The following is a 26,215-nucleotide window of genomic DNA, read 5'->3' as shown; positions in this document are numbered from 1 at the left end:
ATCTATCAGGGAATACTCCTTGTTCTAACGACAAATTAATTATGTAACTAAGTGGACTCGCTATATACTTAGCACTTAGTTTTATTATTTTTGTTGTGAGTTCATCATAGCCGGTAGCGGGTGTATTATTCAAAGAGTTAATGATTTTTATTATGTCGTTCATAGTTACTGGGGTTAAAAACAGACTATCTCTTTGTGCGGTAATGTTTATATTACTCAAGTCATTAATTGATTCATCAAAATTATTTTTATGTGTAAGTTCTATAAAATAGTTGTTAATATGATTACATATATCATCAGGATTATTAATAGTTTTATCTTTGTGTACTAATTTTTCAATATTACTTTTATCAGCAGAATTATCAAATTTGTTTTTTATAATGGACCATGTTGCTCTACATTTATTGTTCGAGTTAGAAATGAATTTATCATTATTTATTTGTTGAGATTTTAATATACATTTTTTTAGTATTTTAGAGTATGTTTGGTAGCGTTTTTTATAATAATTTTTACTTATAGCATCATGTTGATAATTATAATATAATATTCGTTTTTTAATGCATGATAATTTCAATCCTTTACTTATCCATTTATTCTTTACTGGCTTATTGCCTTTTTTAACGCGTATTTCGGGAAAACATAATTTGAAAAAAAGAGTGAAAAGGTCGTGAAAAACGTTAAATGACTTATTGCAGCAAATTTCATTGTACACTTCATCAAAGTTTAAAGCTGATATACATTCTAAGAATTTATTGATGTTACTTTTGTTAAAATCTCTGACAGTTTCATACCAAAACTTTACCGTTTCAACCTTTTTTTTATTACTTGGAAGGTAGAATGTAAGTGATTGACCAGTATCGTGATCTGAGAGAGCGAGGTTGTGTATATTAGCATTTACGTCCTTAGATGAAATATTGCTGGCTATTTGATCAATACTAGTTTTTTTTCTAGTCGGCAAGTTTATGTGAGCCGATAAATTAAAGTTCTTGAGCACTGACATTAAATCCTTCTTCTGTGTGGTTTCTTTTAGTACATTTATATTCCAATCGCCACATATGACTACTTAGCGTTGTCACGCTTTCATAACTGTAATAATGTTACTCTAAGAGGCCTGTGTCCAGCAGTGGGATATAGATTGGTACTATAAGAGGCGGTGGTAGGCTCTCTAAATGGAGAACAATACCAAAGTATTGGGCTCACGTCACACCTATGTATAGGCATACCTTATCTATGATAAGGCGATATATTCTGAATTAAGCCTATCTTGTATTGATATAGATAATTTTAACTAATCAATCTTCAGTGATCCTAAAGTACAACGAGTACAATGTATTTGACCGTTGAACTTTTGTTTTCGAAGAGGTCCCTTCAGTTACCATGAGCGGAGCTTTGGCTGCTGTGCTTAGACTTAATGCATTGGCGATGGATGAATGGAGTCAAGAACTCACCAATCTGGTTTTTTTTTTAATATCGCCTCCTTCACTAAGGAATTTAATCCTTGTGTCGCAAGGGATTAGCAAAGACACAAAAGGACCAAAACTCAGAACAAGCATGCGTGGATCGCGAAAGTACTTGTCAAACGCGGCGGTCAAAACCGCGACATACGCACACTGGGATTGCCTTGGTGACCTATTACCTACCACTGCCACTCGGGTATCCGGGCAATAAAGTTATTGCTATCAATCATCCATTGCCTCTTCAAGCAGTATTATAGCAGTTTTCAAAGCGAGCGACCTCTGTCCTAAAATTGCAACAGTTTAAGTTTAGGCCCCAGCGCAGTCTCAATGATTTTTGCACATCATTCTCAATATTGGTTTTGTAATCTTGGCCTCGGAACTTGGGTAAGAGGCATGATACGCGTTATTTACCAAGGTCATTTATAATGTCTCCCGCTGTGTTTATATGTGTCACTTTCAACCCAAAAACTAAAAACAACCATGAGTAGCGACGAGGTTCGCTTTAGAAACAGCTGGGATTGTACTATGTGACATATTTTTATCGCACTTGATGTCGCCTGTGACGGTGCACGGTGGAGCCGAGAGGAAATGTATTATTAGGTCTTGCTTAGAGATAAAAGCAAGAAGGTATTTTAACAAATGTTAAACGTGTTTATAAGTATGAGTTCTGATTTGTATTACAATTTGTTTTATATTTATAATATTAAAAAATAAAACTCTTTGAACAATCAACCTTTTACAGTCAATCTTACTATTGTTAGTTATTAATATAACCATTATATTTACAGAGGAAAATAATAATCGATCTACAAATCTAGCTAACAATTACCTATAGTTATAGATTTTATTTGTAAATGCAAAGTTAATTACAGCAATGTTTATTTTATCTGTCGCATGAGATTAAAAGCTAGTTGTAAGGACATATTTGAGTTAAAAAATAAATAAATAAAAAATACGTTGTTTGGTATTCAGTACACATGATTACCTAAAAATCCGGTTGCGATAGGTCACAACCGGTTTTTTTTTTACAAAGATAATATGTACTTACAAAAGTGATCATAGAGGCACCACATGCTTCATATACTTGTGTATAGATACGTCTGTCGCGACTGTACCGCCGAAATTAGGTCAGGAAGTCATTATAGTACCGATAACGTCTCTTTGAAATTAATTACGACTATAGAATACCAATGAATGTTGACTGACTGGATGGATGTTAGATATTAAATATTTCAATGACTTAGTATTTTAAGACCTAAGAACGGAATTGTAGTCATGAGACGGAATCATTATTATTTTATTGAATAAAGGTTAACTCGCACGTATTTATTGGGATAGCCCGACTAGTTTCGAACCCAACCATACCTAGGCGCGACTCCCGCTCCGCGAGTCGATAAATCAATATAATAAATTGTGATTTATAATTATTACAAAAGTTCCGCTTAACTACTTTACTTAACTAATCTAGTTACAGTGGAGTAATGGTGTAAATAAAATGTTAAAGTAAAATTCACAATTAATGTTCTGCTAGTGCTTTTTAATGAACGACCTCCGCACTAAAGCCTTTTGTCGCGTTAGTTTTTCACACACGTTAGAGCTACATGCACAAAGACACTCGGAATCAAAGTTAATCATACAATTGACATTCTGCTTATTTGTTACATTTTTCGTTTTCCTTCACCATAACGTCATTACCAAAGTGATAATTACTTTGTAATACGCACAAGAACTTCGTAAAGTGCATGCCGGATGCAGGATTCGATCATACGACCTTTGATTTGGCAGTCTTAAGTTACCACTAGGCTATCAGTGCTATAAAACTAGAAAGTAGAGACACATGAATTTCTTAAACTCAAAAGCGGTATCGCAGTATTTGAGTTGCATTTCTTCGGCACCTCAGTTCGTAATTTCTGCCCTGAATCACTGTAGTTGGGTGTTAGTCAATTGTTTCATGCAAATAATTTAATTTATTCAACGTATAATTTGTTCTGTCTATCTTGAATTGATCTGAAATTGATCTCGAAGTCCTTGGCCTGGTTTCTTGCAGGATCACTGACCGATGCGTTATTGAGTGGAATAACCGGTCAAGTGCTAGCCGGACTCGCGACACTGTGGGTTCCGTGCAACGGCGCAAATTGGCTAAAGAAAAGTATAGTGGTTGGGTGAGAAATAAATTTTGGGGAACGTATTTATGATCGTTGCTTAACTTCGATATTCATTTTTAGCATTTGTCATTATGGCGGTAACAGAAATGTCTCATCTGTGAGAAATTTCAACGGACTTGCTATCACGGTTCATGAGATACAGCCTTGTGCCAGATACCTTGGGACAGACTGCAGTGCCTCATTAACATGTTTCCGTTTTTATGAGATTCATACCGGATTCGCAACTCTGATAATATCAAAATCAATAGTTACTGTGAATTTAGCAAAAAACTAAACACTAGCTACTAAGTTTATAATCCTTTTTGAACGAATAAAAGAAAATAAGCTTCAAGAAACTTAATTCGCGCGACTCTTGATACTTATTTTGAGGTCAGACTGAGAGGTAAGTAGAAAATAAAACTCTTAAACTATATTAAGTTTAACATTATTTATTAATACTAAATTTGTTTGTACTCCGACTCGATTTACACAGTCTATCGGCCGTATGTACGAACGATACTTAGCCAAGTCACGTTTTAAAATATCTATTTTCCCACGTTTCACTCACTTTTCTTGCTTGTTTGTTTGTCGTTTCGATTCGATTCTGCAACTCAATTTTGAGGCACTTCCCGAAAAGCTAGCAGGCTGAAGGTTTCAGGGTAGCTCCAAACCCGATAATAATGCAATTTCCAACTATAAAAACGGCTAGACCGATTTTGATAAAATTTGAATGGAATGACATTTAAAAACGGGGGTATTTTTGTTTAATCTAATAATTACTATTTCTCAATTACCATTGAGTTACAAAAACAACGTGACAGTTAAGTGCGACATTTAGCTATGCATCGTTGATACATACGAGAGTATATTTGGTTTGTTCTAAGGCATTTCTACTTTTATATTGAGAATCTGCCAAAATAGTATCCATATTGGCAGTATCACAGCTGTTGTGAGGTTGAATAACCAGTTGCCGTATATCTGTGAACATTAAGAATAAGGAATTTATTTCAACAATTTACTATGGAGAATATAGTTGCGAAAATAGGGAGTTATCGTGAGACGAGAACACAGTATAGTTTACAAAAGAGGCTTACTATCTCTTTTGTGTTTCGGCAAGATAGATGAGTAGAATATTCGTTATTGCACACCATGTAACTATTATGTTTGTCAAATCCCATATACATGATATGGGATTTAACAAACATAATAGTTACATGGTGCCAAAATAGGCGGTCTTATCGCTAAGAGCGACCAAGAAGTGAATTAAATTAAAATGTTAAGCAATAACATTTCATTTAACGTTTATATTTATACATTGACACTTCTACGATTTTGATTTAGTAATTACCTAACTTTGATTCACTTTACCACAGACGTTTACTGTTATTTTAACAAAGAAAAGTCATTTAATCGAATTAAGCTATTAAGTAACTCTTTTTAAAGATCAAATTACATTGGACAGCACCCAATTTCACCGCTTCCTAAGTACACTTAGCTGTTTTATAGAAGCTTACCATAGAATCCACTATAGAGAACATGGTGGCCTGCATGGCGGCATCAGACCCTCGACTGATCATGTCCAGGAAGCCCTCCTCGGGGAACAGCACGCGGCTGAAGGCGATCATGGCGAGCGACACCGCCAGCAGCGGCTGCACCAGCAGGCACACCAGCCGCCGCAGGAACAGGTACGTGGCTCTGAGAGTGTTGGGTGGATACAGTAAATATACTAGTAATATTGTAATTGTTATGCACTGTGTAAATTTATATTTCTTATTATTTATTGAGACAGTGGAAAGCTAAGATGTGCGCGACGTGTCGTGATTTCGACAAGCATTTGTGTGATCCATGCACGCTTTTGTGCTGAATCTGGTCGTCGTTTGATTTTACAATAAAACTCAACAAAGGCCAAACTTTGGTATCAAACAACGACGACACAAGGTTTGATATCCGATATTTAAAGTCACAAGGGGGTGGGTACAAGTTGACGGAGCTACCACTTGTTCTGTAAAACACTTTCGACGACTGTTTTCAGACAAAGCATCATCCACACGTGATATAATAAAATTACAATTTCTATCCATATATCGAAAGTGCCACGCAACTTTTCAATCAACAACACAATTTTAGGTCTTCTTTAGATACGTTTTACTAAACCAGTTATTTTTCAAGGTCATGCCTGTATATTGTTGTACCAGGAGAGCATAAAAACGAAAGTTTTACTCACCGTCCCTTTCCGCCTCCATACACGACCACGCTGCACATGAGCGCTAAAGGCGTGTACACGACCGCTATAGTCAGGCCTAAGGGGAAGTTCTGCATGCCCACACTCAGACACACTGTTGAGAGCTCTATTAACAGTAGTATGTTGACTAGAGATAACTCCTCGTAAGTTATGCGACCCTTGCGTAGTACGCGGGGTAGGAATGGAGTTATGATTGTCAGTATTATTGATACTCCGATTAAACCGTAGTATACTGACACTTCAGATGGTTTGTTGAATTTGGCACCTGAAAAAATAAAGAATAATTATTTAAAATTGTCAACCATGAAGCTTTTTTTTTGTTTTGTTTCGCGCGTCGTTCTGTTTTTGGCTTATCTTTCGATCGATAAACAGTCATAAAGAAATGTTTGGAAATAATAAAATTGAGACTTACCAATCTGACTCAAAATGATCGGTGAATTCATAACGGCGTATCCAATCAAATGTACCGACAAGTAATTGGTGCCAATATTCACAACACTCATACTAGAATCATCCTTTACTTTCTTCTGTTTAGGTTTAACTTTCTCAACTTTCTCGTCGCCTGGTATTTCCGAATCAGAATCTTTGTCTTTTTTCGGTGATTTTGTTTTCGTGTCTTGTTTGTTTGTCTGCTTGTCTGTTTCTTCGTCGCCATCTTGTTGTATGGAGACCCATAGTGATAGCGCACGGATAAGCATGGCCACGCATAGGAGGCATAGCGATGGCATGTACTGGCCTGGAAAATTAAAAGTAGGATATAAACTTTTCTGAATGAATAATCATCTAAAGAGGACAATATAAAGAAAACGGAACGTCGTCTTTTGCGCGTGTTAAGAAAAATATTTTTACCATCAATACGCTCTGATCTTTTAAAATACTAACAGAGAAAGTTTTGAGGACATAAGGTTGTTTCGTATCAAAGTCAGCAATACTTTTTGAGGTATTTTTATATAGCCTGTTTTATAGCCCAGAACTGGATAAAGGTCTTCCCTTTTCCCTTCCAGATCTCTATTTGAGCTTTCTGGCTTCGAAATACACAAACAAATATTGAACACAAAGTAAAAGAAAAAATACGGAGGCATCCAATCATCTTTGTAGTGACCAATAAAAAAAACTCACCAATAGAAATAAACCTATTCGTAGCCGCCAGCAAATAAAAGAAGTAGCTCTGATGGAACCTCTCCAGCAGATTGTTGAGTGAGCGGAGTATAGCTTCCAGCGCGACCCCGAGCCTGTAGAAGTTGGCGGTGGAGAGCGAGTGGGCGCGAGGGGCCGCGCCCGCGGAGTCCGCCGGCCCGCGACCCTCCAGGGTCACGGCTTCTATACCGAAGCGGTGGAACAGACCGTGGTTGCCGTCTGGGACCTGATGTGGAAGATTAAATGGGTTTATTTAAAGTAGGCTTTCTGAGATAGGTTTGAAATGTTGAATGATTGACTCTAGGAACGCGGTTCCACAGTGATTTCCTCTGGAAGAAAACCGGTAAGAAACTCCAAAACTTTAAGACAAAAAAAAGTTTTTGGTATATGTTGGGGTCGGCTTCCAGTCAAATCAGATGCAGCTAAGTAAGTACCAGTATTTTATAAAGAGCGACTTCCTGTCTGACCTCCTCAACCCAGTTACCTGGTCAACACGATACCCCTTGATAAGACTGGTTGTCAGACCCGTACCGACTGTAAAAGATGTAGTTGCCTCTCTTTTTAACTTAACAAAGACAAGAAGACGCTTAACGTCCTTGTTTACGACGGTTACACATTTAAGAACGTCTAAAATTATGATTCTTCATAAGGGGATCTTAGAAATTATTCAGAAAAAATATCTAGGTATAAGTTAGTAAACTTATTATAATTGTACTTACGCCGTCAATCTGAGCTATGACCATCTCAAACATGGTCCAGAAACCGTTCATCCACTCATCCATTTTGTTGCGGCCACGGATCCACGAATAACTGGACAAGAAATATAAAATGAAACGTATAACGGACAGCTATAGAATTTCTCGAAGTCCATACAAAAGCAACCGGTACAGTAGTGGTTTCTTAGGTTTACGCGAATGTTAGACATTGAAATGAAACGAATTTTACGGATTTTATCGCGGTTTAATTTTTGGTTTTAGTTCCCGACGTTTCGACACCTTTGCAGGTATCATGGTCACGGGCAGACTGAGATGGTGTTCGTCTTGACAGAAGATGTTGCTCGTTCTACCTTCATATTTTTAATTAATTATTTATGGTCCTGCAAAGGTGTCGAAACGTCGGGAACTAAAACCAAAAATTAAACCGCGATAAAATCCGTAAAATTCGTTTCGTTAAACGAATAAGGTCATTTATGAACCGTCTTTAAAATAGTTCAGAACCATTGAATTAATATTCATACTTTACTTCTCGGTTCTTTATCTTATTTCCTCTTACCTGTTTCTAAAAGAATGGTGTATCCCTGACTTGACACATAACTTGTGGACTAGATTAACGAGATCTAAGTTCGGCAGCTGCCCGTTTAGACCTTCTATTTTCACTTCTATGTATTCTGTAAATAAAACAACGTAAATTAATTCAGTCATCAGATTAAAATGATTAGCTAAATAAAGTAAGCTCAATAGACATCCAACATTTTAAGTAAAACCTACTTTAAAAACGCGAAAGTTTAAGTGTATAGATGTTTGTTTCTCTTTCAAGCAAAAACTACTAAACGGATTTAGATAAAACTTGGTAAAAATACAATTTAAAACCGAGATTAACACAGGATAGTTTATCGATTTATAGTGGGCGGGCTAGCGGGCTACAGCTAGTTAAAACTTACTTATTTTAGGCGTATGGAACTCCAAATTAATAGCTGCCTGAATCGACCCCGAGCGTCCTTTCAATGTCCCAGGATCCAAACACTTCTTATAGTCCCCGCCAACCCATTCAAAGCCAGGCATAAACTTCCTTAGATCCAAACTGGGAGTACCAGGCTTCCAGAAACTGCCAAGACTAGTGTGAAATGTTTCTGCGTCGTTATGCAAGCCGTGGTAAGCCTCCAACCACGCCTGCATTCCTAGTTGCTCGTGTTCAGTGATTAGAAATATTATGTCTTTCGCCCAATATTTTTGTGCTGAAATAAAGAAATCGAAAATGTAAGCAGATAAAAGAAATTGACTGCATCGGTATTCCTTCACTTATATAATTTAAAAACGGAGAGCAAGAGTAACTCCTACGTTTATTGAAAAAAAAATATCAGGAGCAACAAAATTGCCATAATACATTTTATAAACATTTTATTTTTATTTTGTTAACCCTGTCGTAAAGAGAGGAGTGTTTTAAGATTGACCGCTATAAATGTGTCCATATCAGTCAGACAGTTATGCTACGGCACTTGAACCGATTTCGATGCGGTTTTTAATCGGAGGTTTTTTTAATTTTTAATTCCACCACGTCAAGTCTCTCGATTTCATATCTCACTCCACTTAGAACCCTGTCACGGTATACGAAATTGATTGACTCCTTCGTAACTGCTCGACCGATTCTCATAACATTTTATGTGGATATTAGGTAGTTCTGAGAATCGAACAACATCTATTTTTGTTCCCCCTAATAAATTTATTTTTTTGCGCTTTAGCAAATCATCGTTTTCTGGGACAGTTAGTTAATTATATAAAACCGTTGGTTCAGCTATCAATGTATATCCAATACTCACGTCTTGCAAACTTAGCGAAGGCTAACATGAGAGCTATGCCAGCCGCGGTCCCCTTCTGGTGGGAGTCCATGGACCGGAACGGTGCAGTTACAACGAGAGCCTCCAGGGATGACGTGCGGGGGGCCCGCAGTATACCGTACACGTTGGTGCCTTTGTAAACCTTGAACATGTTAGGGCCACGTTTAAAAAAGTATAATAGTAATCATAATAGCTAAATATTATGGAGGTTGTACATAATTTCTCGCGAACAATAAGAAACTCGGTAAAAGTGATTTTATTGCAGCTATTAAACATTCCAAATAACACTTTTTCTTCCTTGCCTTTCAAGAAGCATTTAAATGAGATTTATTGGAAACAATGCTGATGATGTCAAGAAGTATTTGAAAATATGAATGTATATTTAACCATACAGTTGTTTATCAGTATACTATTGTTTTATGTGTCAATAGATCAATTAGTATGTAAGCAATACTTCAGGTATAGATATAGGTATAGGTTCTATAACTAGAAAATGTGCCAAGTGCGAGTCGGACTCACGCACGAAGTGTCCCATACATTGAACCATGCAGTGTTGCAGTTTGAAAAGTACTTTTTATTGGAGTTGTAGCTAAACATTAGCTATTTTAGTACATATTCATTGATAGAGCAAAGATATGTAAATAAACCATGATATACAGCCTGATAAAAGACATAAAGACAGCAAAGTCTCAGCAATACGGTCCCATTTGACACTTGCGCCTTCCATTGGAGGCATAAACAGAAGACATGGAAAGGCAAATTCTATAGACTAGGCAGAGTAGTATTTTTTTTTAATTGGACATAGTTATGCAAACTAGAACCAACCCACACTTTGAGTGAAATTGAGTTACATATGTGGATAGGCTGTTTATGGTGTATTGGTTCTAGTTTGCATAACTATGTCCAATTATATTATATCAATTAATATTAACTTACTTGGCCCTGTCCCAAGGGATAGTTAAGAGTAAAGTTATGTGTGTACACTTCGAGATGCAGCTGTGACATCTTACCGACCAGCCAAGGCACTGGAATCTCTTCAGCATCTTCATATTTATCCTAAAATTTATTTGCAGCATAATTACTTTGATTTGTGGTTTGTGTATATTAAATAAAGCATAAATTGTGTATATCAGCTTTGTTTTACAGATTTAAATATGTTAAGTGGCTGGAGACCTTGGAAACACTTTTTTTTTTGCACCATAAATGATTATTATCAAGCATTATGTCAATATTTTTATTAAAAAGTTTTGAATGGACATACTGTAGAAGCTGTCAGAAAATTTTATAAATACTTTAGTTTGTGCAAGAATGTTTATTTAATTCATAAAAAATATTTATTCAAACTGAAATAGTTTTAAAACAGTGAGTAATATAATCATTGTGAGTAATCTTATCTACAATTTGTGGACCATGCATGTTCTGTATTATTTCTTTAACTATTAGCAGACAAAAACTTTATTTTCTATTAGTAAGGGTTTCATCCGTTGTTTATAATTGTGGAAAAGTATGGTAATATAGAATTAAGTGTACATTACCCCAAGCTCCTGCATAAGTTCGTTAAAGAACTGTTTTGCAGTATGTTCACTATTGAATTCATTTGTCACTAAGCCAGGCAACAGAGCATTTTCCGAGAAGTATGTCTCGTTATTAAACTCCTTGTTTCCTAGCATGAAGAACCAACCAAGGGCACCAAGATAGCATAAGAAGCAAAGAGGTCCGTGCACTCTCTTCAACACCCTCACCCACTTCACAGAACCATATTCAGGGTCTGATAACAGACCCATTTTGTTAAACAAATATAGTTTTGTAGAATAACTCCAGTTCTTTTCTTATTAATAGAGTTTTATTCAACAAAATACAATAAGACTAGAAAATCTCCACCGCGCCGCTCCTGTTTATCTCTAAACGTCAAAATAATGTCAAACAAGTCCAACTGTCATTTTCGCCATCTTTGTTGAAACTTTTTTCTCCTTTACACTGCCAGTCTTTTAATCTTTGTAAATATAAAAGGTTAGGAATTTGATTAAAAGTACACATTAAAAAAATATCACATTTTATTTTAACACTAAATAAATATAGAGTGTTTTGTTGTAAGTTTAGTGTTCAATGGGGTTTACATACTTATATCCTCGATAAAAACAGCTTCGTTCGAAGCTAATTTGAACGACTTCAAATGGAACATTTCTTGTCTCTCGCATGAATAAAGTTGATACTAATGCAGCAACAAAGCCGATCGCAGCAAATAAAAAGAATACTCCATCTAAACCCAGAACATCCACCGCTGGTTTGAATAAAAACAGCAGTACAAAGTTTCCAAGCATCATGGAAGACATGATCATTGATGTAACAAAACTATTAATCTGCAAAAGAAAAATTGTTTTTTATATTTGTTCTTTAGTTTTCTCCCCTATCTAATTGTTACTTTATTACCTGAGGCAGAATGCATTCACTGATTTGCACGAATGGTAAGTTTACTAAACCAAAATGGTAAAACATACAGAAGAATAACATTGACAGAGGTATACCCCACTCGGGTGCCCAAGCCCAGCGCAGCATGGTGGCCGCGCAGGTCATGCACAAAGCTGATAATATACACGTTGATATCATTAAGACCTGAAAACAAAAGGATTTAAACTGATTACGGATAAGAAACTTATGCGTACAAGCGAGAATCTCCTTTATATGAAGTCGGATACAGTTTAAAGCACAAATGTAAATTTGATGAAATCCAGAGAGCTTAATTCAAATCAATAATTATCCTTACCCTTCTAGGTATCAAATCTATACTAATATATAAAGCTGAAGAGTTTGTTTGTTTGTTTGTTTGTTTGTTTGAACGCGCTAATCTCAGGAACTACTGGTTCGATTTGAAAAATTCTTTTTGTGTTAAATAGACCATATATCAAGGAAGGCTATAGGCTATATAACATCACGTTGCGATTCATAGGAGCGAAGATACAATGGAAAATGTGGAAAAAACGGGGAAAATTCTAACCACGTGGACGAAGTCGCGGGCAACAGCTAGTTAGTGATAAGAACACACATTCCACAGCTCAGAGCCATGACTATAGCCAGAATAACCGAGCATAGATCTGGTGAGAGACTTGGGGCTGCCTGCGAGAAGAACTGGCCAGCGAAGGCCTGAACAGCGAGCATGCCCATGCAAATCGATAATAGTACTTGAACTACCAGTAATGTTAATGCCCTGCGCGACGCTCTCGATGTTCCTGAAAGAGAATGTTGTATTTTAAAGAATTATAGTATCATTGTTTAATTATTCAACTCAGTATTTGTAAACAAATACCAGGAACTTGTCGTGGACTAGACAGGACTAAGGAGATCCTTATAATAAGGTTTTATATTGTTATCAAATAAACAAACTTATGTTGTAGATGTTTGTTACATACTTGAACTCTGCTCCTGATAACAGTTAAAAAAAAACAGTTTCAGTAAAAGGTAATTAATATTTAACTAACATTCGCATAAATTCATAGAAAATATAAACACTATAAACTATGTAAACTTCTTCTATTATAGCTATCATTTTATTATGACAGCTCAGGGTGCGAGCGGTTTTATTTGATGTTTGTTGAGCAACATCGTCGATGCTGCATGTGGAAAGCAAATACGTTTCAATGTACTAGGAACGCATAAAGTTTAGAGAGAATTGGTTGGCAAATAAAATCTTGATATGGCGCCAATTTGAATTTGATGAACGGCGTCTACCATGCTGACACGCCATCCATTTCGTCGACGACGTAACTGCGAATCTTACGAGTGAAGTTACCAGGAGAACATAAAGCATATGGATGCTATATTAGTGGGCGTATTCTTTTGAATCTTCAGACATTCGAAGAGAGGGAAAATAGGTACTTGTGGTTGAGTTGAACATACGTAATACATTACATTACAATATTATAATGTACTCGAAATTATCTTGATATTCTTCGCGTGCACTAATGTAGCGGTAATAAACTTACGCAAAGTCTCCCATACACCTTTCTGCTTCGTAATGTTTTCTTGTGCAATCTCGTTTTCTTTTAGTTTTTCCTTTTCACTTAATTCATGAGTTTCTGAAATACAAATATTACGTATTATTATATAAATAAATATTAGGTATAGTAATAAAAAATGCACCTGATCAAACATCTACAAAGAGATCGTGAATCTTGGACACGCCCATCAATTATTTCAAAGGTTATGTGCGTCTCTTTTTATTACATTGACTTTAGTTTGTGAGAGAAAGAAACAAATAGAGAGGATTGACTCTCTATTTATACGACGTTATTCTGTAAACAATGCGAATTTACGTACCAGGACTGTCGATGGCGTTTTCATTATTTAGTTGACTTCGGATATAATGTAGTTCATCTAATATATCTTGGGTTGCAGTATTTTTACCTCGATAAAATTTGAGTGAACTCAATGCCTCCTGTAAAATAACGTAAATTTTAAATACATAATAAGGAGTATGATATCAAATCCACTGCTTTTTTTCGATGCGGTATTTTTTTTTGTTTAATTTTGCGTCAGTTTGACTAATGTTTATTCAAACTAACTAATTTATTTGAAGGGTAGAAAGGTGTGTATGCACAATATAACAATATTGTATTATTTTTATACTAACTTTATATTTTTTTAATTAAAAAAGGATGAATGTAAATTACGTTTAGGCAGTTCGTTATTTACCGTAACTTACTTTATCTTTTCCGTTTCTTAACAAGAAAACAGGTGTTTCTTTGATACATAGTACCAGGAGCACAAAGCCGACAGCGACCGTCAAATTCAAGTAGTTGATGACTTCATAGCTGCAGAACCAGCCTTCAGTATAGGATAATAGTGTTCCTATATTGTAAGCGAAGGAGTTAATACTTATTAGAGGTCCCCTGATCGAAGGTTGACTCATTTCTGATATGTAGACGACGCTGGCTGCAAAGTGCAAGCCGGCGCCTATTCCAAGTACGAACCGTCCGATCAGTATTTGTGTTACACTTTTTCCGACTGTGATTACAGACCATGCTAGCTGGAAATATAAAAAAATAATATTGGTATATTTTTTTAGGCGACTTCAATAACGAGGAGGCTTTAAATTTGTCTGTTTTTTATATTACGTAATATAAAATTTGACCATTCTTTTTTCATTTAACGTGAAATAGCTATCATTCTAATATAAATTTTATCAAGTTTGGCTCGGCAGTTTTTATTTTAAGGTGGTTGTATATGTTTTATTGTTACCAAACTATTATTTAAATTCCTTTTAAAAGTGAATTGTTGAAGGTAGATTGAGTTGCGAGAATAGAAACTTGCAGTTTACACTCCATTAATATTCAGAAGACATTATTTAGTGATGCGTTCAAGTAATAAACGTGATTGAGACACGTGAATGTTCACGTTCCATAGATGAAGCATACATATTAGACAAGACAATATCACCGTCAACATTTTGTGTACTGAATGTTATCTAGTCATTTGCTTCTGCACTACGCATACATTCATTGACATGTGTTTCATACAGGGCCGGATTAACCATCTCGGGGTCCCTAGGCACAGTTTGTTTCGGGCCCCCTTTTTCATACCACAGCAACATTGGAATTTTTGCAATCCCCGTTTTTTTTTTTCATTTTTTAATCGGAAGTGCTGGGGCCCTTGCTCATAGTGGGCCCCTAGGCACTGGCCTAAAGTACCTAATGGATACGGCACTGGTTAAAATACTTACAGCAAAAGCAAGGCCACTGAGTATTTCAGTCTTTTTTCTCCCAATTTTATCGAGAATGTACCCGACGAACAAGATCACTGATAGTGATCCCAACATGGATATAGATGCTATGAGGTTTCCATCACTCTTGGTTATCTGGTGCCCTAGTGGTGAGTCCTCTCTTTCCAGGGTTTTCAGAGTATATGAGGGCCATGTATTTCCAACACCTACCATTAAAGTAGGCACAGCAACTGGAAAGAAATTATGACAATTTTAATACAAAATCAATGTTTAAAGGTGGACTTATTTGTCGGTGGTTTTTCTATCAGTCAACCAAAGGGTGATGCTAGCGAGGGAAACAAGAAGTAGGTAAATAAATATTAAGAGAGTGTGTGAGAAGTGAGAACCATATCAAAAATCTCAATGTAAAATGTTACCCCTTGCTAATTTGGAATAGACCGTGGTGTTCGGGATTCGGTCTTGTAACTTAATACGAATGCTGCGTTCCATAACTGTTTGCAAAACACTTTATGTGTCGATAAGCAAACTGAGACACAGATATCGATAAGTTTCCTGTTCAGGGAGATCGGCAGATCACCTTTCGTTAGCGTCCACATGGAATAGTTTTTTCCCTCGATCGATTCTTGCCTGTTTTCCAAAGATACTGTCTGGCTCAACTTATCGTATATGTTGTATTTTCGACCTAAGTTTTGCTGTGACTATCATGAGCGTTTGACCAGAAGTAAGGATTCATTCCATACATATAATAATATGGCCTAATTAACTTTGTTAAAATCAAATTTGTTACATTACAAATACACTCAACTATCCAACTTGTTACTAAAAGGTATCAATATAACCAATTTGTACAGGAGGTTAGGTTTTTTCCACAAAAAAAAAATAAGAACAAGATTCCTTTTACTCTCCAGGGTAGGTCCCTAATTATTGATTTTATTAGGATTACATAAGCTTAAAGGTGGCTGGTTCATACCTAGACATAGATAAATACTCGTAAGTATTTATCTATGTTTGTACCCATTTCACGTTCAGATGTTTGGATCACCTTTGATGAAAATTGGTATGGATGGGGTTAGCTGACCATCACCATTGAGATACAAACATTAAATTATTAAAAAGTACAAATAAACAATAAAAGCTATTTACTAAAGAAGGATCAAAACTTCTTTGATAGATGATAAATAAAGGATTTCTCTAGATTGATTGATGATGATTCTCAAGCTGATTGATTGCGAAAGTCTGGTAATTTTCATAACACCGACGTAGAATTTTCGTGGGGATCAAGATTGTTCAACTCCCGATCCCAACGCCACGTCAGTGCATTATGATTAAGGACTCCGATCAGAAACAAACCCGGCGATCCTGATTAAATCCCGTGAGTAAACGATACCTAAGCTATTCTAAATGCGGATTATGACAGTTTATGATAATTACATGAAAAATAGGCTTACGTAAAAATGCTGTCAAAATCTGTACCACAATGCCATTCATCCTTATAGTAAACACAATTCTCCACAAATTAGATCACCCTTCACTTACTGCACCACCAGTAACAGCGAACGTTTATGGAAGCTGTCTTGCTTATATATCTTGTTAAATATTCAAATTATCTCGTGTGCTTAGATAAAACTAAATCATTGTACAAATGTACGGCGAAGCTCAGACAAATTGTCTAGACTTTATATGTTTGAAGGGGGTTTTTTTCATTAGCTATCAACTGCTGATACTGTAAATAATCTTAATCTAGATACTACTTCAGGAGCAACGAGTTGATCATTTACAGCTTAATCAGTATTTGGCGCGGTCAGTCCATTGATGAGTGACGTCCACGTCATACATAAGTCATAAGGAGGTCCACACTATTTTAAAACGGATCAATGCATTTTAAATTATGGGTCCTGCTATCATTTGTACATCTTTCACTACCGTTACGGATTTATTAGACAGTGTTGGCCACCGGATTGAGGTGTTCAGGTACGTAAGCACATCTACTGAAAAAACTGATATTCAGCTTTACAAGGTCAGACAGGAATCGTCTTTTTTCTTTCCAGTCGTTTATGTAGAACCTGTTGTCAGAGTTGAAATCCCTCATAAGCCCGACGTAACGTAGACAAACCCTTGAAGCATACTCAGGTGTTGTAGTTTCCTCACGCTGTTTTCTTCACTAAAACTTAACCTGAACTTTCGTCATAGGTGATGGCCTTAGCCATGTTTCATCACATTCGAATCAGGAATTTACAAGATTGATTAGAAATTATTTGTGCGTTGTATGGGTACTACCCATTGGAGAAAATATTGTTTTTTTTTTAATTTATGGCAATTTCTCATTCAAGCCAAAAAACTTCAAAAGTATGATGTCAATTTACACGTCGATAGCTTGGAATAAACAAAAATCTTTGATTCAATTTAAAGAAGCATTTGCAAATAAATCATATAATCTATTAATATAAAACACAATTATTTAATTAAGATAACATGAAAAAATGTAGAGAATAGGATTGCGCCATATGTGCCAATGTTTCATATGATGTCACATTTAACACGTGTATATTAAATTATTAATTAAATAAAAACGATTAATTAGAAATCTAAAATAATTTAATATCTTTAACAAATTAACTGTAAATTTTGTATTGGGTAACATTTTATTTTACATGATCACTCATAATAGCGATAATACATCTTATAATTTAACGAAATTTGATAAGAAAACAATTTAGGACCACAAAATGCTAGTCGAATGTTGCACCTATGAGAACAAGACAGCGCATTATTGCTTAGACAGGTATCTCTTTTCCTCAACTACATTTTACTTGAAGACTTAGCGGTAGCTAGTCCTTACACCTTTTGTGATTCGTACATAATTTGCAATGTCACTTTGATTATTTAATGTCACTGCAATAAAATAAACTAACCTATTCACGTGTTTCAAATGCCAACATCTGTTATCATTCTTGACTTAGGTTGTGTTTTATTAACTGTTTATTACCCAAACGTAAATATTTAATTGAAGCATTGACTGATAAAATTATGTCGATCTTGAACTTGATATGTGAGTATAGGTAAGTATATTATAAAATCTGACGTGGGTATGACGCGTTACAGAATAAGCCACCCGTCGATACAGTAGGTAAACCGTTTGCGTTCATATCTCTTCGATTTATGTTTGCCTGGTACTTCGAAGCGCCTTTTGGTGAATAGTGACACATCTCAAACAGATGGAGCGGACTCGCGTTTGTATTTTGTTCATAGAAATCTAAATAACAAGGTAAATTTTGTTTAATTGCTTTCTGTTTTCTTTTTGTAAAATGTTTTTTTCTTAAAACTAAGATTCAGTCCTACACCTATAGTAAGGTTGAAAATTAATTTTAAAATGATAAACAAGAAACTCTATTTGAAAACTCAGCAATTACGCTTTTGGTTTGCTTGAATTTATTGGTCATGTTTCCTGCATTATACATATTGCGAAATTCAACACAATCAGTCTGAAAAAAAATAAAACAATAATATTTTTTTAAACTTAAATATCAAAAAAAGTTAATTTAAGAAGACAAATAAAATAAAGTTAAATGAACACTTCAAATGAAATTGAAGAAATCTGAGACATTTTAGTTTTGTTTTTTTTTAAATTATTTTATTTTATTAAAGTTTCAAAACAAAATGTTTAGTGACTTTTCCCTTTAGTTTCGCGCAGTCGTACCAGGCGCTCAAACAATGTAGGAGTTCTTTTATAACTGATGGACATCGACAGCGGCAACGTGATTGACGTCATTTACATACATCATGTCATCGTTTTACAACGGCACATTAAGCTACCTTGATAATTAATTGAAGTCCTTGTTAAACATTGTTTTTATTATAAGTGTATCTATCATACTGAGCATACGTTTTATTATGTGAGAAATAAATTATATACCATTATCGCCAGTAGTCACTTCGTACTTGAATCCACGCAACTGTTACGTCAATGTTGCCTATTTATACTAAGGCGGCATAAAACTCGAGAGCTTCGATGTTACTGATTTTATTATTACGACTGATTGTGGGTGTCTGGCAATCGTGTGGAATCTGCTACCATTTACCATCTACATAATATAAGGAGTTAAAGACCTATCTTATAGTCCCATGAAAAAAAAAACAGATATAGCGATATGTATTATAGATTTTGAATGGGAATGTAGATAGAGGGTACTTATTTTTTTATTTTGCTTCTATTATTTACAAAAAGGAATACAAAAATAAGGGGCCCGTCAGGGGTTATTCTAGGATTTTTCTTTGTTGGATTTCATTGTTAACTCTATAAATAAGTTGTGCAAATGTAGACATAGTTATTCTGATTAAAAATCATCAAGTTAAATCAGTTAATTATTTCCTTTTCTACAATATAATTATTTATTTACTCTTCAGTTTTATGAGAACCTAGTTATAGTGTGTATTATTTATTGTATTTATTAAACTATTTTATGTATATTTTTGCTAAGTAAGCACAGTACATCACAGACGGAGGTAAAATCCATTATAAACAATTATATTATTAAAAACAACAAATATTTTATTCAAGAAATAACAAATTACTTTTTTCGAAAAACTAATTATTAAACGTTATTCGACTAACATTAACTAAGACTAACATTACATAGGTACTTTAAATTAAAGTTTAAACTCTGTTAAATAACAAACGACATGATGAAACAAAAATCAGCTGTGAATTCTACTAGGAATTCATATTTTAAAAGAAGATGTACAAACGTAACAAAAACAACGGCGCGCGGTGCTCGGTATATTTTGTTATCTTACATCTCTATGCTGCCCTTGTATCAAAATGTCGTAACCGACCAATGTTGGACATGCGGTGAGGTAATAAATAGTTGACCTTAACCTAAACATTAAGTAGATGTATGTCCAACCAGGAGCGCACGGATGATGAAGAGAGTCGTGTGAATATCGTAGGACCGGCGTATGTCGGGCATGTCGGTGCTATCCAGCCGGAGGTGATGCCCCATAAGCCATCTTCTGCAACTACTGGCGCCCCGGCATCCGGCTGTGAACGAGATGAATTATTTATTAGTTGACTTACAATGAGATGCTGAGGAAACAATCGTGGTCTTTATTTATTACGATGGCACTCAAGAATATCATTATTTCTTCGAACAGCCTACGAAATAAAATAAATAATACAGTTCAACAAAATAATATATTTTTTCTGCACCTGACTGAAAGTTGTTTTTTGGATCTTTGTTAAATGAAAGTACTGAGGTATACTTTTTACAAAATTTCTCTCTTGATAAAAGAACCTTGTCAACGTTTTGAAGCATTAAAGGTTGTGTTAAATTACCAATGTTACGTAGAGGCCGTAATTACACGTAAAATTAAGTACCAACAGGGTATCGTAAGACAATAATATAATCAATACTCGCTGAAACGCAATAAAGATTGGAACTCATTGATGTTTAGTTTTCATAAAAAATATATGGAAATGTGCATGTGACCCAGATAACAAATTACGAAACTAGATGCGGAAACTTAGTACCCGGCTGTCAATTGTACCAGGCGCGCATATGTTTCAGGAAACGCAATGGTAGCTCAAAATTATTACCATACAAATACTGTGGTGCGTTAAGACGGGATTCAGGCATAAACTAGACTCGTTCAAATGCTCGTTCATGGCCAACATGACTTTTGTACAAGTCTCGGTTGGGATCAGCCTTTGTGTGGAGACGCGCATACTGTTGTACTTTATTCTTTCTTTCGCTGTTTCTGGCAACGCCTGCCCTTTTACCTAAAAATCAAAGAAAAACGTAAAAGTAAAACTTATTTTTCCAACTTTATAAAAGTGTAGAAGAAGAAAGAGACTCTTTTACGTGTTTCATGGTACTGAAAACATAAGTGAACATGTTCCATGCTAAACGATCGCAATGAAATCATTTTACTTATTCACATTTTACAAATTCAGAAAAACACTTACCACAATTCTAGGCCAATACGTAGTCATAAACTTGGCTCCTAGTACTTTCCCCCTGATATTCGAGACCCCGATAGGTCGCAGGACATCAGAATAGTCAACAGGTAGCGCCATTCTTAACAAGGCGATATCAAAGTTCGGCTTCCCTGGTACGAAGTAGGGGTGGATTTCTATTCTCTTTATAGGGACTAGAGAGCCACCTTTTTTGCAGTCCACCGACCCTAGTCTCGCTCTGAATAGTTTCAATGATTCTCTAACACTGAAAAATATAAAATTTAAATTAGGACAAGGGCCAATTACAGCGGTGGCACCTTTTTAGTCTTTAGTCCGACCTGAGCCCCGATTCTGCTGCTATTTCCAGTTTTATTGCCCATGAATGAATGGTAATTGGATTAAATTTGAAAATATCCCTATTATTTTAAGCATTTTGCAATCACAATAAATGGAAAATCATTTTATTGACCATGAGTGTTCCGCTCCGTACTAAATTTCCAATAATTGTGTAGGAAAAATGCTTTGAAGAATACGAAGTGTATTCCCATCAAAAACATCCCATCGCAACTCAGTTGTTCTGCGGTAAAATGTTGTGAGATCCATGTAATACTAAGTCGGTTATTAATTTATTCAGTCTCTACTTAAGTGACTTTCTGAACTTTCTGATCGAACCAAATAATTTCCCAGCCAATTTTCATTTATTCGTCGGCCACTGTATTCCTTGCTGTGCATTTTGATCAAGTAGCGAGTATTTTGGTATACTCTTAAATCCCACAACTTCCGCCATGTCAGATGATAGAAAGATACGATGAACAGTGATCTCATTATGTGACTTTTTATTATGGAGTCAACTCATGTTGTAATATAAATTATTTGTATGAGGTAGCTATTTTTTATCAAGTAGTAGAATAGTGACGTAATCAGGCTTTTTGGTGGTTAGAAGTTAGAATGTTTCGAATGACTTTCATTTTAAAAGTAATGATTATTTTGAAACAAAAATAACACAGAAGGTATTTGTTCTATGATTAAGATAGTCTCTTCATAGCCTTTTATTATTGTTGAGTAATATCTCCACTAAATATTAATACTTGAAACAAACAGTTTATTTAAGTTTTTATTGGCGTAAGATTATTTTTATTGCTCTATTTTAGCGTACATGACGTGGGTCATTTTTTTTTGTTGTGTTTCAGAAATCTCAACACTGAAAAATAAGTGTTCATTACTGTGGTGACACTTACGTTATAAATATGAAAAAATGCGAGTTTGTTGTTATGTGTGTATATTTGTTACCTTTTCACCCCGAAACTACTGGACCGATTTCGATAAAATTTGGTATGGATACCCCCATAAAAGACACCTTGGATTAACACCTGGAGGAATTTTACAGCTGTATCCGATACCTCGTCTAAGCCGCGGCCTAGTCAAGAGACATTGAGGATCAAATAAATATAAACTTAATTCATCTCACTTATAAAACTCCCCGGCCACACTGAGAATCCATCTTTTATCTATCAGGGCGCCAGAAACGTAATGTGCCCCTTTCTTTTGTATAGACACGGAGAAAGGGTAGTCGACGAGAGTGCTCTCCATATCTTCGTTATCCTCCTCGCTTCTGTTCGCCTGGTTAGGGCAGGTTACGTTTGTTCTGGCCCTGGGGATGCGGTAGGTAACGGGTTCTTCTTCTTCCGTAGTTGTTGCTGTAGTTGACGTATCGACTGGATAGCAAGAAACAATAAATAAAATAATAGGCCTTTCTAAAAAGAACATGTTAAACTAATAGAGATATTATGTGCGGCAATACAATATTTTGTATTTTTACGAAAAAATACAAAATAATATGTGTGATTGAACTTTTCAAGACCGTCAGTGACATCTATTGTCAGTTCCTGACAAATAACAACAAGCAAAACGCGTAGTGAACTCGAACTGAAACGTGATTTTGCGTCATCGTGACTTTGTTGTGTTTATAGGAACTCTCTGCCAGGCGGAGTTCTAAGTTCCTCACTTAGAAAATAAGCGAAAAGAAAAACACGTGACTGTAGTGGTATTGTGTGGTCATTCAACTTTATCATTGCTCACGGCGTAAATTACAGAGATTAGTGTTCCAAAACATCTGTCATCTGTTTGCTTCAGCTGACATAAACATAGAAGCTTTAATGATAAACAATTGCTGGCCTTCATCATCTATCTGTATAATAATAATTACCTATTTGTGTAGAAGCTTCCCGGTTTGATTCGTATCGGACGACTTCCCAGGCAGTAGGATTAGTAGCCGTCTTCGTGCTCTCCACATCGCTGTGCTCTTTGGAGTCATCATAATGCTGTCTGCTGTCAGTATTCACTTCATTATCAGAGTCACACTCACTGCTGGCCGGCTCCTGCTGGCTACTACAATCATAGTCCTTCTTCTCCTCTCTCGGATACTTCGGATAAATGCGCGACTGTATGTCGACAACTAAAACAACCAAGCAAAATTGCAACGCGCAGAGTAAATGTTTCATATTTTTGTTTCAGCTCTATTATTTTGTAAAAGACGTAATTATCATCGAAGTGTCAATGGTCTACTAAGTAAGGAATACTAAAATTGTCCCTCATTGATGCAGGTGTTAATACAATGGTGGAAATGATGGCAAATAGAGCATCAGATGTAAGATAACGCTGTTAATCGTCCATTGAGCAAAGTACAAAAATAAAAGATTTTAGCGGAAACAATCGCACTTGTGCGCCATTCATTTGTGGTGATATTTAAAGGTATTTTGTAATGATAAGACATAATAATTACAATTTAGATACTAATTAAACTTCGTACCGATTGTGTTTAGTTTTACCGTATTTCTGACTTCACCAACAGTGCGCATCATTTCAAGAGTATAGTAGTATTTGTAGTATTTAAACTCCAATACGTGGCGCGAAAGAAGATTTTTTAAAATTTAATGAGAAAGCAGTGATTTCTTACAATGTTGTGAATTTAAAGTTTAGGTATTAAATGAAGTTCAATCGTATCATATGAAATGGCTGTTAGCATGAAAATTATAACATTCCTATCCTTTCTGATTTTATTGGTAAGTTGTGATATTTATTATTTTACATTTAGACATCGACTTCTGGATACAAACGGTCGTAACAATCAGACGTAACAAGAAATGTATTATTACTTGTGAAATGTATATACATTAGGATTATTTGATGTTGCAACATAACATTCGTTCAACGAACTTGAAGCATAATGTTATCACAACTCACAACAAGTTTTTATATTATTATTGGTACTTATAACCATTTAAAATTAATCAAACTCACCACAAACTTCAGTAGGAGCTTTTCAGTACGAGATTTCTTAAAAAGCATATCTCAAACGTCAGTATTCATCTATATCGTTGATTATTTATTATCTGTGACGCATAAAAAAAAACTCAATCTAAAGAAATTCATGAGCCAAACTTCCAATAATCTTAATCGTTAAACATTTTATTCTTTTACGGGATTATAGAAATATTATTGACGTTTTACAGATAACGTGTGTTCACACAAGACGTCTCACTGCCGCGACGACGGCGCTGCAAGAAAAACGCCCAAGTTTCGCAGCCATAGGCCAGGGTCTACTCGGCCTCTGGGGAAGTCCACCCCTGGCTGAGCAACTTCTTCCAAGAGTAATGAGTACGTATTAATGTGCAGGAGTTACAAACATCTAAATATGAATATTAACAGTTTCTATAGGTACTTAATTTGTTAAGCTAGGTACCGGTCAAACAAGCCAACTTTGCCAATCAAGGTATCTTTGCCCCAAAAGCAATTTATAAGCAAATCCTCTAATATAAGAAACAATTTTAGTTTTATGGCAATATTTATTATTTGGGTGGAAAGTTGATTGAAAGTTGAAAGTTAAAAATCAAATGGAGCAAGTCTTGTGAGTTTAATTTCGTTTCATAAAAAAATTGTAGGTGGAAAAATGGTAAAAGAATTCTGATTGTCAAGTGAGAGTATTAATTAATACACCGTTTCGTCATGTGAGCTAAATTATAAAAGGATTCTAAGTTTTATTATTTTCCCTTTTGTAAAAAGCAGAAGGGTAATTTGAAATTACCTGATAGCAGAAACATACAAAACAAAACACTGTAAAAAGCCCGATGGGACCCAAAATAAAAAGTGAAAATAATTTGATCAATAGACAGTAGTAACATAGTTTTTATATTGACTTTTCTCAGTGACGCCTTAAGCATCAAGCCTTTGTGTCAGAATGAGTTAATAAGTATTGCTATACAAACAGTCGTAGGAGCTCAGTCATATGCCACTGTCAGGGAATTAAAAAAAAACAGGAGTAATACCTTATCTTAGAGTTAGTTATTTTGGTTAATGAACTTAAATTAAATAATGAACTGTGCAAATCGGATAGACGTCATCACGCTTACATTACATTTTTTAAATAAACTGGAGTCGACATTTGCCGGCTACCCTGAGAAGAAACTCAGGGGTCATCGCCTCTTTTAAAGTCATCTTAAATAGTTTCCCGTTATGAGTAAATAAATACAGTGCCTTTCCAAGACTAGCATTTGGAAGAAAGAGCCAGATCAATCCTGGCAAACTTTTGCCATTAAGCTGCACGCCCTGCAGCTGAACCATGATAAGGGATTCGCACAACCCGACATGATGATGCCGCCTACTCTGATTCGATTCTCGATTCGATCCTAAGATGGTAGTATCGAACGATATATCTATCGACATGCTGCAAGTGTCGACTTCCAGAGTGCTATCTCGATCCCGATTGACACAAACTCGATTCTGCCGAGAATAATCCTACAAGCATTTAGGCCAGGCACGAGGCAAACACCCTCGTGCCTTTTAGCAATTCAAGTTGCTGTCCTATATCTACTCAGATGTTTTGTGGTTATTTGTCTTTGTTCTCCCACTGCTGCATAGGCCTACTCTTTCTCGTGCCAATTTCTACGGTCCTGTGCCAACCTCATCCAGACTCGTACCGGGGAACCTGCGACCACGTCTTAATAAGAATGTTA

The 26,215-nt window shown here is 35.6% G+C and overlaps 3 protein-coding genes across 3 annotated transcripts; all 3 read right to left on the bottom strand.

The window, feature by feature from the left end:
* Positions 1–4,030: 4,030 nt before the first annotated feature.
* LOC113493745 (glycosylphosphatidylinositol anchor attachment 1 protein) lies at positions 4,031–11,462 on the bottom strand. Its single transcript, XM_026871745.1, has 11 exons — positions 11,070–11,462; positions 10,471–10,590; positions 9,517–9,676; positions 8,641–8,934; positions 8,253–8,367; positions 7,700–7,790; positions 6,963–7,206; positions 6,256–6,579; positions 5,826–6,108; positions 5,116–5,296; positions 4,031–4,579 (listed from the first exon to the last, which is right to left on the bottom strand). The coding sequence occupies exons 1-11, from the start codon at positions 11,316–11,318 to the stop codon at positions 4,481–4,483; spliced, it is 2,160 nt and encodes a 719-aa protein (XP_026727546.1). The 5' UTR covers positions 11,319–11,462; the 3' UTR covers positions 4,031–4,480.
* A 108-nt stretch (positions 11,463–11,570) lies between these two features.
* On the bottom strand, positions 11,571–16,815 carry LOC113493746 (facilitated trehalose transporter Tret1-2 homolog). The gene is made up of 9 exons (XM_026871746.1): positions 16,699–16,815; positions 15,251–15,480; positions 14,234–14,557; positions 13,849–13,966; positions 13,515–13,607; positions 12,561–12,761; positions 12,299–12,315; positions 11,965–12,147; positions 11,571–11,894 (listed from the first exon to the last, which is right to left on the bottom strand). Exons 1-9 carry the CDS (start codon positions 16,736–16,738, stop codon positions 11,631–11,633), a joined length of 1,470 nt encoding a protein of 489 aa, XP_026727547.1. The 5' UTR covers positions 16,739–16,815; the 3' UTR covers positions 11,571–11,630.
* A 3,063-nt stretch (positions 16,816–19,878) lies between these two features.
* LOC113493749 (hypodermin-A-like) lies at positions 19,879–24,213 on the bottom strand. The gene is made up of 5 exons (XM_026871752.1): positions 23,410–24,213; positions 22,672–22,918; positions 21,213–21,468; positions 20,844–21,026; positions 19,879–20,288 (listed from the first exon to the last, which is right to left on the bottom strand). Exons 1-5 carry the CDS (start codon positions 23,702–23,704, stop codon positions 20,127–20,129), a joined length of 1,143 nt encoding a protein of 380 aa, XP_026727553.1. The 5' UTR covers positions 23,705–24,213; the 3' UTR covers positions 19,879–20,126.
* Between the last annotated feature and the right edge of the window lie 2,002 nt (positions 24,214–26,215).

This window comes from Trichoplusia ni, chromosome 5, assembly GCF_003590095.1.
Source record: "Trichoplusia ni isolate ovarian cell line Hi5 chromosome 5, tn1, whole genome shotgun sequence".
NCBI classification, from domain to species: domain Eukaryota; kingdom Metazoa; phylum Arthropoda; class Insecta; order Lepidoptera; family Noctuidae; genus Trichoplusia; species Trichoplusia ni.
Note: the sequence above shows the minus strand (reverse complement) of the source record. Positions and strands in the feature narration are given on the sequence as shown.

Coding starts and splice junctions, on each gene's coding strand:
- LOC113493746 (XM_026871746.1), bottom strand. CDS start 16,738: ATGAATGGCATTGTGGTACAGATTTTGACAGCATTTTTAC. Junction 15,481..16,698: donor GATTTTGACAGCATTTTTAC/GTAAGCCTATTT, acceptor ATTTCTTTCCAG/TTGCTGTGCCTACTTTAATG. Junction 13,967..14,233: donor TAAGAAACGGAAAAGATAAA/GTAAGTTACGGT, acceptor GTTATTTTACAG/GAGGCATTGAGTTCACTCAA.
- LOC113493745 (XM_026871745.1), bottom strand. CDS start 11,318: ATGGGTCTGTTATCAGACCCTGAATATGGTTCTGTGAAGTGGGTGAGG. Junction 9,677..10,470: donor ATCCCTTGGGACAGGGCCAA/GTAAGTTAATAT, acceptor AACATGTTCAAG/GTTTACAAAGGCACCAACGT. Junction 6,109..6,255: donor GATCATTTTGAGTCAGATTG/GTAAGTCTCAAT, acceptor TTATTTTTTCAG/GTGCCAAATTCAACAAACCA.
- LOC113493749 (XM_026871752.1), bottom strand. CDS start 23,704: ATGAAACATTTACTCTGCGCGTTGCAATTTTGCTTGGTTGTTTTAGTT. Junction 22,919..23,409: donor GGAAGCTTCTACACAAATAG/GTAATTATTATT, acceptor CTTGCTATCCAG/TCGATACGTCAACTACAGCA. Junction 20,289..20,843: donor CGCACCACAGTATTTGTATG/GTAATAATTTTG, acceptor TCTCGTTCACAG/CCGGATGCCGGGGCGCCAGT.